The sequence below is a fragment of the Merops nubicus genome, unplaced genomic scaffold, assembly GCF_000691845.1.
Source record: "Merops nubicus isolate BGI_N331 unplaced genomic scaffold, ASM69184v1 scaffold3554, whole genome shotgun sequence".
NCBI lineage: Eukaryota > Metazoa > Chordata > Aves > Coraciiformes > Meropidae > Merops > Merops nubicus.
In genome coordinates, this window is record NW_008603443.1 from 55311 (window position 1) to 69816 (window position 14506).

Genomic DNA, 14506 nt, shown 5'->3' on the forward strand with positions numbered 1-14506 from the left:
TTGGTTTATTTTCAGGCTTACTTAGGATGGCTCTAGAGAGTGAGAGACCCTTCTCCTGGCCCCATGTCCACATACAGATGTGAAGCAAGACTGATCTGTTGTCCCAAGATCTTTCTATGGACTTACGGTTGCCCAGACAGGCATTTTCACTTTATTGAACATAACAGTCACACTAGTGTTGTGGTCAGTCTAGGCACGTGGGACCAGACTTATTTCTATTTGACTCATAAAAAAAAATGTGGGAATTATCAATTTAGAAACCTGTATTTAAAAAAAGTCTGTTTCAGTAACCTCAAGAGCACAAATTCTTTGTAAATTACACTGATTTTTAATAACAGAAATATTTCAAGCATATAGAGGGATGTGCCTGTTCTAGACATTTAGAGAGAACAATTAATTGGCTCTCTCACTCCTCTGAGATAAAGGAGCAAGTGGGTTTTATTCTTTTGTACAGAGGGTGACAGGGAAAGGAAGTTCAGTGACACTAGTATGATGAATAAGTTTCACAGTCAGCATTCAAACCCAGAACTAGCTTTAGAAGTCAAAACTTTCAACTTCATGATCTTTTCTCTGAAATAACTTAAACAAAACCACATTTTTAAGTAGAAACCTGTTAATTTGACTTCCATGTTAACATTAAGGTACAGACTTTGTGACAGTAAGATAGTCTATAGGTTTGTCCCACTTCTCCTGGACTAGAAAAACACTCTACTTCTACTGTAGGAGAGTGTGTCCTATTTTGTGAGCTGCATGTGACCTCCTGAGTGAATCAGCATGGGTTTTATGGAGAAAAAACCAAAGTCCTGTGTTCTGAAAAGGGTACCACCTGCAGCAGCTAGCCTGCTAAGCAGCCCATATGATGCTGAGCACTCTACCCTCTGTCAGCAACCACAGACTGTGTGGTCTTTGCACTGATATGTGTAATTGCTTCTAGAGGCTAACTAGGAGACTTTTAACAATGACAGCAATCACTACCTTCTGCTGACAAAAAAAAAAAAAATTAGTTTGATCAATAGAAATTACTTAAGATGATTGTAGGAGGGTTTTCAGAGGAGTAGGACCTGAGCTTTGGGACTTATTCTTGTAATATGTAAGAATAAACAGTGACTCATAGATTTCACAGCTACACTTAAAACTCATCTCTGTAATTTAACATCCCTTTGGGGACTATTCTCATATATGAACTTGAACACATTCAGAAGATCATTAAAATCAAATTAAACACTCTATTCTACCCAGCAAAGAAGAGAGATATTACTGTAAGTTTATTATTTTTTAAACTCCTTGGTGTCATTCACATTCTACAGCAGTGGGCAATAAATCTAGATTGGTGAGGTAAATGAGCAGGTACTTTGAGAAAAAAAACTCCCTATAGTACTCTTGGCTGAATTTGTGTGGAGAAAGTCAATGAGGGGAATATTACCCACTATGCAGGGCCAGATCCTCTGCTGTATGGGGATCAGAAATGGAAGGGGACCCCAGCCCAAGCAGTGATTCAACAATTGCAGAGATACAGGAAGGAAAGCAGAAGAGCTCCTGCCTAATGGGTTGATTGTATCCTCAGGAGGGCACTGGCAGTTACTTTGCCCAAGAGGGTGTTGGCAGTTCTAGGACCTTTCCATCAGTTGCACGTTGCTGTTTTGGAAATATTAGCATTGTACAATGCACTGCCCACTTCATCCACTCCTCTCTGCTAGTCCACAGGGTAGACTGGCCCTTACTGGTAGACTGGTTCATGTAATAGGAAAAGTACAGCCAAATAATATGAGTTAATATTTGGCTGAATAAATAATTGCTGATAAAGTCTATTAAAAAAAAAAAAATAAAACCACACACAGCCCTGGCATTTTAGTGTAGCCAAAGAAGAGGGTATTTAAATGTCTGATTGCTTTGGTGGGGGCAAGAAATAAATTTGGTTAGCACTAGCTGTGTTACAAGCATTCATTTTCCTTTGGTGACAATCACAATCTGACCTGTGTCAGGATGTGTTTTTTTCATGGGCTGGGAGGTAACAAGCACCTGCAGTTTTTCTTTAAGGATGGAGGATGTTCCATGGGAGCAGCAGCAGAGGGGGTGCATACCAGAACAAGAAGTGTTTACAAACGTCCCTCTGGGCCTGTGTGCTCTTGTTTATGCCAGCACACTGGAGGCTGGCACATTTTTTTGGTCACATACACTGTGCTGCCCTTTGAAAGACTGACCTAGTAGGTCTTTCCAACAGTAATGCCAGGAGCAGAGCTACTGAGTCACAGGACTAAGGCCAGACCAGGAGACAGAGACAAACATATTCTGTAGAGAGAAGCCTAGAGTAGCTGAAGAGCTATGCTAAGTTACAGCACTGTTTTGAAGGCCTTCAGTGAAAACCCACTAATAAAGCTTAGTGTCCTTGCCATAATGCTTCCACTTTGTATTCATCCTGATCTGAAATATCTTTTCTTTCCCACCAAAGGAAACATAAGGTAGTAGCTGGCAGTTTTCCTTTGATGAGTTTTATTTTAGCAGAGCTCCTGTTGTGTAAAGCAGCTGTAGTGGGCACAATGCCTCAGCTATGGTACAGTAACAACAATGGTGTTGGAGGGCCCCTTTGTGTGAGTGTGGCAGGAGTTGCCACACCAGAGTAGATTATCCACCCACCTAACATCTGACAAGGGAGAGCACTCCATCCAACAGAGACAGGCAGCTCCTCTGCCTTCCACCCCATCCCACTTGAAAGCCCTCTTACCTCTTCCAAGTTCTGGTAGAAAAGTGCCAGCAGAAGGGTTGTCTGCAGCTTCTCTCTCCTACTCTGGGACAGATCCTTGATTTGCTGCTTCCTCTTACGAATGGTATCTAGTTTGTGCTGGATCTTTAGCCCTTCTAGACCACCAATCTTTTCTAGCCTGCTTGCCTGTTCTTGAAGAGATGTCATCTGAGGAGGCAACAAATCTGAAATTACTTTTATGCTTCCAAGTGGTGTGAAAAAAACAAAACCAGGTTCCCTTCCATACCCAAAAGATTCTCCTTTTTTTCTTGAATGAACTAAGAATAGCAGGGATAAGTTAAACAGCATTCCCCACACCCTCACCCTGTACTATGTTACCTCTATGATGTCCTTGTCATTTGTCTCTGTACTGCACCCTGGCTACTTAAATGAATTAAAGCTCTGGCTCCAGGAGACCCTGTGCCACTGATCATCCAGTGCAAGGAATCATGGAGCAAGCCTAACACCCATGAGTGCTTAGGTTTTGTTGTATTTTGGAAATCAGGTGCTGGAAGGTATATTTCAACACAAGCACCAGTCTGGCAGGGAGCTGGCACAGGTTTTGTGAACTCATTCCTCCTGGGGAACCAGACACATGCCCAGGTTTGAGCTGAGCTCTAGTCTGGATGAATCACAGCAGTGGCCACCAGCCAGGCAGATTCCTTCACCTGCAGGTGAGCAATTCAGCATCTATTCTAATGGTGCAAAGATGCTGCCCAATTTGGGACAGACATTTATACTAGATGTTAATTTCAATGATTGGACAAGTCGTCCCATCTGACCTACTGTATTTTTCTTGCTTTACAAGTCACTGATTTTTTAATGAAAAAAGCAGGAACTTCTGATATCCAGGTGTTTTGGGTCTGCCTGAGCTGGCTTTCCCATTGCAGCCCTGCTGGTGCAGGGTGTGTGTGTTGGGAGTTAGGAGGGTGTTGGTAACACCCATGGTGTGACTCCCACTGAGCAGTGCTTGCACAGCACCAAGGCTCTGTCTAACATTCCCTCCCTGCACCCCGAGTGGGCTGGGGGGGGCAGGAGCTTGTGAGGGGACATACCCAGGACAGCTGACCCAAACTGACCAAAGGGATATTCCATACCATGTGACATCAGCTCAACTATAAATCTAGTAAAAGGAGGAGGGTGGGGGAAAGCTACTCCTTGGTCTTCTGGAGCAACTGCTACACATTTTGGAGCCCTGCTTCCCAGGGAAGAGCCAGACATCACCTGGTGAAGGGAAGTAGAGAATAAATCTTTGGTTTTTTTAACTTGCTTCCATGTGTGGCATTGCTTGGCTTTCCTTTCCAATTAAATTGCCTTTGTTTTTACCCACAGGGCTCTTATTTCCATCTTATTTTCCTCCTCTCTTTTGCTCAGCAAAGGAGGGGGAGGAAAAGGGGGAGGGTGATAGAGGGGCTTGGAGGGCACCTGGTTAATCCACCACACCATAACACACAACATAGATAACTTTAAATATTTCTTCTGGTAATTCCCGCTATTCAACTAACTAAGTGGTTTTCCCATCTATTGCAAGACAATACAGGCAAGACTTGGGCATGGAGTGTTTAACACTTGTTCTCCACTGAACAAGTCTCTTATTTCACTAAGTTGCCCCATTTTCTTTCTGGGTCAAGCCTATCAAGCATATCCCACTTAGCAGCAATGCAATGTGTTGCCATACTAAAAGACAAACAAATTAAACAAACAACAAAAATCATTCTAGCTCATGGGCTGGTAGAGCATTTGGCTTTGATTTTTGTACCTTCTCATCCTGTGATGCCAGAAGCTTCTCAAAAGCCTCATGTTTCCTTATCAGTTGCTCTACTTCACCTACAGAGCTTCCGAGGTCACTGCTTTTCAGATAAATCTATAAAAAAAAAAGTTTAATATTTTTCTCAGTGGATTAATTATCACAGAAACCTGATTCATAAATGTGAGGAGAGGCATTAACTCTGGAGTTGGCAGTACATTTGAGAGGGAAAATAAGGGAACAGGAGGCAACTGAAATTGGAAGTTATAAAGTAGAGCTCCATGGTCTTGAGAAAGAAAGAGAAGCATTAACAGGTCCTGCTAAGAGAAGTGACCTATCACTGCTTACTGCAATCACTGAGTCACAAGGCTGTCAGAGAATTCCAGAGGTCTAAGACATCCTTGTAATCCAAAGCAAGATGAACCCTGTCACATCTGAGAGGTGCCTGTGTGATTCCTTCTTAGAAGATTTCTGATGGCAAAGAGTTTGCAGCCTCCTTGGGCCATTTATTGCAGTGCTTTGTTACCTTTACCATTAGCAAGGTTCTCCAAACATCTAGCATGAAAACGCATTGCTAACACCTCACCTCATTAGCTGCTGCCCTCTTCATCTCACTAAGGAGATAATTTCTTTTACATTTGCTTCAGCTCTGTCCCTGTTTGTAGGCTTTTTGCACACCGGGTTCTCTGGGCTAAAACTACCCTGGATCTGATCAATCATTCCACAAAGGCTGTGTCTTTTTCACTCTGATTGTTCTTATTGCTCTTCTCTGGGTTTTCTTCATTTCTCCTTATTTCCAAACGAGGCTCCTGATACTTGATGCAATAAGTGGCTATGAGTAATAAGGTGCCAGAGTGAAGATAGTGAAGACAGCAGAGAGCTTATACGTGCCTTTCAAGCTGTAATCTTCTGCATCTATCTGTGTGTGGTGCTTATCTTTTATGCAATACCATGAACTCAAGTTCACCTTGCAATCTACTGTAAGCATTCAGAAACTGTGCAGAAGAACTGCTCTCAGACCAGTTTTTCCCATTCTGTATTTATGCAGCTGACTACTCCTGAAAAATGTCATAATTGCACCTGTACCAAGTGCATTACATCTGATATTTTTTCAGGCCATCTTCCCAACTTGTCTGCATTAATTTTATTTACTGTCTGTCCTGTCAATCTCTGATGCAGAAAGACCTTAGTCTAAAATAACAAATGCAGTGTTAAGGAAACTGACTTCTGCACTATTTGCTTTTAATACTGTAAGGGTTTTTTTTGTAACTAATCCACATACATCTTTAAGTGTTTCTTGACTCTTTTCTGGTATTAAGAAAACTGACTGCCCTGTTATTTCTCCCACACATTCTTTCATAGAAGAATTCTGTTATATTCAGTTTTGTCAAATGCAAAAGATTAAACAACGTAGTTATGTATTATTAACAACAAGAACAAAAACCAAGCCAAACCCCCTCTTTTTCAATGATAAAACAACAGCAGGATGAAAACCCCAAGTCAGAAGGTCTGATGGGACATGAGCAAAAACTGTCTGTGGACAAGGTTCACAGTGGAGTGAATATGACAGATTTTTGGTGTTCAGGCTGCTATGAGGGACTGTATTGGCTGGGAACAGGGCACATTTTTGGTGTTCAAGCTGCTATGAGGGACTGTATTGGCTGGGATACAGCACTGTGCAATCCATTTTGTGAGCTCATGGAATCATAAGTGTTTGGATAAGGATGAGAAGCTCAAACCAGTAACACTGCCTGGGTAAGGTGCAATTAGCATCGATGGAAGAAGAATTTGAGATCAGTGATACAGTGTGAAAGAATTAAGAGGCAGGAAAGAAACAATAGAACCAATGAAACAACACAACTGTTAATAGTTTCAGAAGTGGGCTGGTCAAGATCATAGGTAGATCTGTGCCTTAAAAACATAGATGTGCACAGGAAACATAACATCTTTTTTTGCAAAGCATTACAGTTCTGGAGCAGTCTTACAGGGTATTTTATAGGAGAGAAAAGAGATTCTTCATCAGCTGCTTTAGAAAACCAGTAACAATGTTCATTGTCTGCACAGAAGTATTGGATGACTGTTGAACTTCCCAGGGCATCTTCTGAAAGAGAGGCTTCCCAGACACTAGTTATGTGCAGGGGAATCCAGACCTACCTGTCAGGGTCTGAGGGCACCAACAGGCTCTGGTGGTCCTGACTGTCCCCTGGACATGCTCCCTGCTCCCACATGGGAGTCCCTCTGAGGCCCAGCCCTGCCTGAGCTCTGTGCTGGTCCTCCTGGAGAGACCCCACACTTCAGTCATTGCTTTGTTGCCTTATCTCCAGCTGGTCAACAGACCTTGTAACTGCTGCCACCACTCAGCTCTCCTTGGCAGCTGTAGCTAAGAGGACTGACAGCCAGACTTGGCCTGGCTTTCTGGTTCTTTTTTTTTTTTTGAGTTAATGAGAGGAATATTTTGCATAGACAGAAAAACTCACAGAAGAATATCATGGCCAAGCCAGATGTTCAGACTGTTCTATACTAATCCATGCTGAGTGTCAGAAGAAAGGTGAATAAATCTCAACACGTTAATCCCTGTCAAGAGGGGAAGGACACTGTACAACAAGTCTAACTTTTTAATAAGTCTGGCCCATAAATCACCAAGATGGCTAAAGAAATACATTAACATTCATGCCTCTGTTATGCCTCTGTATGTTAAATACAACCCTCAGCAGAAGGCAGATATTCTGTCACTCAAAACTTTAATCCTTTGATCTATCTTACCCACCAAGCATATGAAATTATGACAGATTTTTCTTTTTAGAGTGTTTTTGAATTTGGTTTGGTCTTGTGGAGGAAGACTTGTGAGGTCCAGGCCCATTTACTGTAATACTTTGTTAAACCACTTATAATTCCAATCCATAATTACACTGCCATCATAGTGAAATAAAAAAAGTTACCAGCTGAATCTAACTCACTCCTGTTTGGGGTACACAAACATAAAGCCACATGCTGCATCTCAGTCTTGGTGTTTTAAACACTGCTTTTAAACCACTGTAGCTTCTTTGTCATAGTTTGTGGATTATCTACAAAATATGACAAAAAAAGTTTGGTGAAAAAAAGGTATACCTGAGGAAATAAAATTCCTATAATTTTCCAGATATCACTCCAGGACCTTTATTTAGTAACTGTTAGCAGAGAAACTGCACACTCTGTGATACCTGAAGAAATGGTCAGCCACTAATTTTCCTGCTTGTATGTCTGGTGGAAGAAGAAAAGCAAGGGATATATGCTGGTAAAGATGGTTACTTTCTTTGGAGAAAGAGAACAGAGACATGTGAGAGCAGGGGTGTGGGATGGTGACTCATGAGCAGCTGCTACCAGAGTGCTCCCACTGAAAAACACTCCACACAAATAACACTGAGCTTTCAAAGCCCTACTCCTTCAGCTGTTATAGCAGCAGGAGAGAGTCCTTCTGAATTCTGAAAACTTGGGACTACATCCTCCAAGTAGAACCCTGTGTGAATGCTCTTGGGAATCCAGGCTTTAATACTGAGAGAGAAACTGGTTGTGCACATGAGAGAGGAGGTGGTGGCAATGTGCTTAGGAGAAAGCAACCCCAGTAGCACTAACGGCTCCACTTGGAGAGCTGGTGAGGTAAAAACTTTCCACTCATTTTTAAACAGAAATTTTATGACAGCAACTGCTAGAATCAGAACCGTAACACTTTTTTTGTTTTCTTTTTTCTTTTTCATTTAAGCATTTGTTAATGCAATCTGAAAGCAGAGTGGAAACTGGCTGCCACACCACAATGCTGGCCTATGGCCAGTGACATCACTTTTTGGCACAATTTTAGACAGGTCCCCAAACTCGTGCTCTGAATGAGACATCTTGATTTCAAACATGAAACACTGCACAGTTCTCCTCAGGTAACCTACTACCAGGGTCTCTCCCTGCCCACAGCAGGTCTTAACTTTCTTTTCAAGTTTTTTTTTTCTGTTATGAATCACAGCCCATCATCAGGAATTTAATGCTCAGCCACAAAAAGTACCAGAGACTTGACCACTTTCTATATGATGGACTGTTTTTTAAGTGAAGACTTGCAAAGACACTTAAAACCACAAAATGGACTTGGCTCTTTTTGAGATTTGAAATGGAGTGTGTAACAAAAAGCCAAGTTAGTAACAATGCAGAGTACAGAAACAGAGGTTTTAACCCTACTTAACTGGAGTGTTTCACATTTTCTGAGCTCATTGCACAGATTTAGTCACACTGTTGTTAAAACCTCTTATATACAAGTGGAACTAAACACAAAGTCCAATTAAAAACAGTTAATTTTAAATAAAATAGTACTATATGCACACTTCTGTGTCAGGGCAGGTCATCTCTAGATGATTTTGGAGAAATAATGAATGAAACTTCTTAGTCATTAGGACTAAGAAATTGCCACAACTTCACATTTATATATGCTGGAAGCTGACACAGCCCCAAAAGGAATTTGGCTTCCAAGAAGCATCACTTTTATTTCTCTGGAAGAAAAACTTGTTATAAGTATTTGTACAAATCCCCTCCCTTCTCCTGCTTCTGCTCTTTGCAGTATTACAAGCTCCACAGATTTTGCCCCTCACTGCATGCCCTGGGATTGCTGCTGAGATTGCTGGAACTCTGCTGAAAATCTTTTGGCTTTAAGCATGCACTATAAGCCAGAATTACTCCTACTTTCAAATGCCTTCACTTAAAGCATGTAATCAAGTTCAAACTCTCTCCCAGATAACAACAAGGTTTGATTTGAATGACTTCTGATAAAAGTAAATAGAAAAAAGAATTAATGAAAAATACACATTTAAATTTGTTTTAGCAAAGTAAATAAATGTGCTTAATACCATGATTACATATGGTTCACAAATATGTTGTACTACATTTCATATCAGTAAAGTTACAACAAGGTATCATACTATAACGATAGGTAGAATAAAACACAATGAAGTTATTAATTAAAAAAACCCAAACCCAAGCCAAACCAACCACCACCTTTTCTGTCATGTCATACATCACTGTACGATTGGCCTCTGACCTCACAATCTAGACATGAAATTCTAATGTTAAATGTATTTAAAATTTCCTTCCCCCTTGCCACTGTGTGCTGTCTCATCAGCATAAAAATATAATTATCTGATACTGGAAATGTTTAGAGGAAACATACAGAGAAAAGTCAGGGTTTGTTTCCCCATAACTGCTACGATCCCTTCCTCCCATCTATTCCCTCCTTCAAAATTCTCAGGCTTGTCCCCTACCCTGTAAAAGTAGTGGGTGTTAGACCAGAATCTTACGCCCATACATCATCATTAAAATATTTACTTATGAAACGTTTGTCTGAAGGCAGACTAAATTCCTCTTAAACTCCCCATAGTTTCAGTGCTAAAAACTTTGCAGGGATATCCAAACTTGAGATGCTATTGAGACCAAATTCTCTTCATTTCCCTCAGGAAAGGGTGGTACCATTCTTTTTCTAAGGGTAAAAAGAAAGTTATTTCTTTCTACACACAAACATTTTGGGTTTTGAGAGCAAGTACTGCTTTTAGAAGATACAAAACTAAGAATTAACCACTTAGAAATGCAGCATAATCTGACAAGTAAGAAAATAAAAACAGTGAAACAGAAAAAAAAAAAAAGAAAAAATACACTAAGGATTTGTCCTAGGTCCCAGACTGACTAGCAGAGAAGAAAACCAGTTCTTTGCTCTGAAGTTTTGAACCTTCAAAGTGCTGAGGTCTGTGGCCTAATTATGTAAAATCCATAAGCACATGCATAGCATGGAGCATCTCATGTTTATACCTGGAGTCAAATGGTCAAAATGAAACATTAAGTGCTTGATCAGATCAGAATGTTCAGCTTCCTTTAGGATGGATCAAGCTGCAGCTGCAGCCTCGGTGACAGCAGGACACAAGCAGCTTTCTGATCATCCCATATGTCATCTCTAGGGAGTGGGAACGTGGCAGGAAGCATACGAAAAGAAATCCACATGGCTTGATTAACACAACTTAAAACTTCTGTTTGGAGACGTTCCTAGAACGGAATGGAAATCTTCACCACTCTCCTCCCAGACGCGAAGGACGCGATGTTGACAGCGATGGATGGACACCAAGCACCCTCTGAGTCTCTGGGTGTTGAAGATGTGGTGTGAGCTGGTACGTTTGTCAGAAGGTTGTCAGGGCATACACTTTTTAGAGTACATGTTGCCTGGGAAGGTCTCAAACTGGGTCTTGCCCAATGGCTAGAAAGCAATCCTGAGCAGCAAACTGGATTCACTGATAGAGAGAGGCCAGTCCCAATCTCCACAGGGTGAAAGGGAGGAGCAGCTATATCTGGATCATGTGTTTTGATAAAGACTGTTGGACTTGGGCTTCTTCTAAATTCTCTTACCACCTGGATAGGCATAGCAGTCCAAGGGGTGGCAAGTATCAGAGTGATTTTGGAAACCTCGTGGTGAGCAGGTGTTAGACCATCACATGGAGTCTTCCTAAACTCTGGCCTGGATGAAGGATGGTTCTGAAAGACAATCAGCTCTGGATTTAAATCCTTGCTTGTGACCTCATTCCCACTAGCTGAATTTTCTCTTCCAGTCAGCACAGCTGGGGCCAGCCATATATCTCTGGAGACAGTCTGCTGGGGAAGGCCAGGATACTTGGAGGAAGTCACATGAAATCTTGTGATTTGAAGGGCTGGAGACCCACCTGAAGGGAAGCCTTGTTTAGGTTTCTGGGATCCTGTTGGAAGACCTGCCAGAGTTTCAGGCACCTTCTCTAATTGTGGCACGAGCAGACTTGAATGAGCATGACAGCTTCCATGGGAGTCCGCTCGAAAAGGCTTTATTGTCAAACTGCAAGTTGAAATGTAAAGCTTCACTGAAGCATGGAGGTCTGGCACTTGGACATTGCACTGGCTACAGCCTTGTTGGAGTGGAAGAGAATCACAAGGTTCCAGGGAAGGATGCAGGTTTTTGTTATGGGGTGTAGAAACAGCTGGAGTACCAGAGAGATCAACATCTAGGCGTGATGTCCAGCTTGGTGGAGCTTTGCAGGAAAGGACATCAGAGGGCAGAGATACAGCGAGCTTCAGGGGATCATTTTTTTCAGGAGAAATAGGATGAACACTTTTTTCTCTTTCTGAATATTGCTTGTAAGATGCAGATGTTGAGCGAGTGCCAGAACCCTCATATCCATGGCCCTGAGGGACCCTGGGAGAACTGGAACACCTGGATGTCTCATCAGAAGTCCTGACACAGTGACTAGCACTCCCAAAACCTTTCCTTTGGTCTGTGTGTGCCAGGACGACATCTAGCCTTGAACAGTAAGCTCCAGAAGACACACTGCTTGGCGGTGAGCTGGCATTTCCTGGAGCAAGCTCTGCGACTGATTGACCAGTGGGAGGATGCCATGCTGATGCTGGCATCTTTGGAAAAGGCCTGTCCCGCACAGCAGATTCAAAAGGAGGAGGTGGGGTCATTCTGCTGGAAGACAGCATCACTTCTGCAGTGGAGATGTAGGTTGCAGATGAAAGTTTGAAGCGGTGGTCCCTGCATGACATGCTGAAGCTCAGTCCTAAATGATGCAAAAATCCAAGCCACAGAAGCTTGCCTTTTCCCCCTCTTTTTAAAACCAACTCCTAATCCTTTTTCCTTTGGCACTGGAAATTTCCATTCTTTCTCTGAAGCACAGGAATGAGAGATGAAGAAACATACTCCAGGAAAAAAAAAAACAACAAACAAAACACTAAAAAAAAAAATGAAAATCCACACTGAAAAGAAAAACTCACAGCTCTTCTAACCCTGCTACCACCGCCTGTCACGTCGGCAAAGTGATAGGAGAGTGGGATGGGCAGGAAGATAAATTATGGAGCATGAGGCTCTGCTCCCTGAGTGTTCTGACAGCCAGACTGCAGATAGAGTAGGAGGGAGCCAAAAACGCCCGCCAGAGACAGCCGGCGGACTCGCTGCTATTTCATCTGTGAGAAAAGGCAGAGCAGCTAACCTGAGCCACACATCTGCTGCCCTGGAAAGGTTGGAATGGAGCAGAGTGTACTGGAGCTCCTGCTCAAAGCAAAAGTGTTGTTTTTTTTTTCCTCCTTTCTCTTTTTCAGCTGTTGCTCGTCTGCACTCTGAATGGCAAGATCTCCGTTTGCAGGTCTTAGGAGGGTTTCCTGCAACAGTTCCGTGCAATGGCACAACTGAAGTCAGAATAAAATATTTAAAAGATAGATGTTTGCCTGATTTTCTCCACATGTACTCTGTTTTCTTTAGCATAGAACAATCCTAGACTAAATTCTGCAGAAATCTGTCGAAGGTTTAAGTAACTTGGATGTAATATAAGATGCTGGCATAAAGTCAAACCTGTCACACTGGCACAGACAGCAAATGAGAGAGCAGTTCTCAGTAGTAGTTCTTAGTTTAAAATACTCCTCTGTTGCCTTCTTCCCCTGTTCCTTGCTGCTGGGGGAGAGACTTGGTCTAAGGCATATGAAGTACTGGAAAAATAGGATCCAAAATTATGGGATGGCAGAAGCTGCTTTCGTACGCAGACGTTTTGCAGATGTGCAGAGTGAAATGCACGTGGCTGAGCTTTGCCTCGGACACAAGATTCAGAAGAAACACAAGGGGTGGAGAGATTGCTTCTGTTTGTTTGCTTGATAGGAATCCTTTTCGAATGTGTGTTTGCTTTTGTCCTTTCTGAAAGCAGCAAATGACAAAATTCCCATTGGGAAAGTGGTTTGAGAGTCTTCAGCTGATGCCTTGGCTGAATACTTTCTGAAAGCATGCTTGAAAGGACTGGTTTCCTACCATCCTGCCTGTCTCCTTAGGGAGCAGACTCTGCGTCACTATGCAGCAACTTTTTAACTCCATATAGCAGTAACAGAGCTCAATGCAAAAGGAATAGATTCTTCCACCAATTGTTCTTCAAATACAGAGAAGTAAAACACAAATAGTGACCAAGGAGCCTCAGTTCACTGTCAGGTTGTACATACTGATCCCTAAGGGGTGGTGGCAGCTGCAACAGGCAGCTTTGCAGTTCTTGCTGCTTCTCCCTCATCTAGATGGAGATCCTGCAGCACAGGAATAACCCATTTGATAAATGATCATTCTTAGGGATGAGGGGAAAAAAGCAATGGGGGATAGTCTTGGAATACAGGAATTCCAGCTGTAGAGGAATCAGGACAGTGCTGCTGCTTCTACTCAGGGCCAGGCTGATGCACTGCATGTTAAGGAAGGACTAGAATCCAGTAGATACCTTCCTGTTTTTCTGTGAACATAGCAATTAAGCCTCTTCTTGCAATGATTTGCTTGCTTTATTGATTTCATCCCATGAATTTTTCAAAGATACATCTTACTTCATATGTAAACACATATAATCTCTGTCTTCTCAGCAGTGTAGTAGCCTAAACCTGCATCACTCTGCATTTATACTCCCTGTGGGCTGACACTGCTTTTAACATTGAAGTGGCTACCAACATTGCCAGGTTTCAAATCAGTAAAACTGTCTTAAAGACAGCAAAATATAATTTTAAGTGAGCAGGTAGCAGTAGAATTTGCAAAGCAGTCCTGAGTTGTGCTTTCACCTGTACTCTTCACCTCTAAGGCAAGCTGATGTTCTTGGGCAGCTGCCTTTCCTCATGGTACACTTGCTCAGTGCCAGCTTTGGGTTGAAAACAAGATAACAAGAATGAACAACAGAGGACGGGGTCATTGTGATGGAAGTTGGCTAGTTATTCATGGAAGAAAAGCTGTTCCCACAGCTGGCCTAATTGGTGCATCCAGAGCAATGAGAATTGAAACTCATCCTGAAGCCTCACAGTGTATTGAGGAGCTGTTTGTTTGCATCCTTGGCTATGAACAAATTCAGCATCTCTTCTTCTTACTTACCAGCAGTTAGGTATTTCCTGGGTTAAATCTGAGCAGGTTCTCTAGGCATTGTGGGATTTTGGTGATGGTAGGGACTGTCAGTGAAGGAGGAGACATGTTGCTGACTGTGATATCCAGATGACTA

General features: G+C 42.3%; 1 protein-coding gene across 1 annotated transcript in view; it reads right to left on the reverse strand.

Annotated features, from left to right (window-relative positions):
- Positions 1-14506, reverse strand: part of LOC103771353 (spectrin beta chain, non-erythrocytic 5-like) — a gene marked incomplete at its 5' end in the record, with an annotated part of 68603 nt that overhangs the window by 38035 nt on the left and 16062 nt on the right. Inside the window, 2 exons of the mRNA XM_008938646.1 lie at positions 2723-2908; positions 4500-4604. Coding sequence (XP_008936894.1) covers positions 2723-2908; positions 4500-4604 — 291 coding nt within the window. The remainder of the gene's footprint in view (positions 1-2722; positions 2909-4499; positions 4605-14506) is intronic.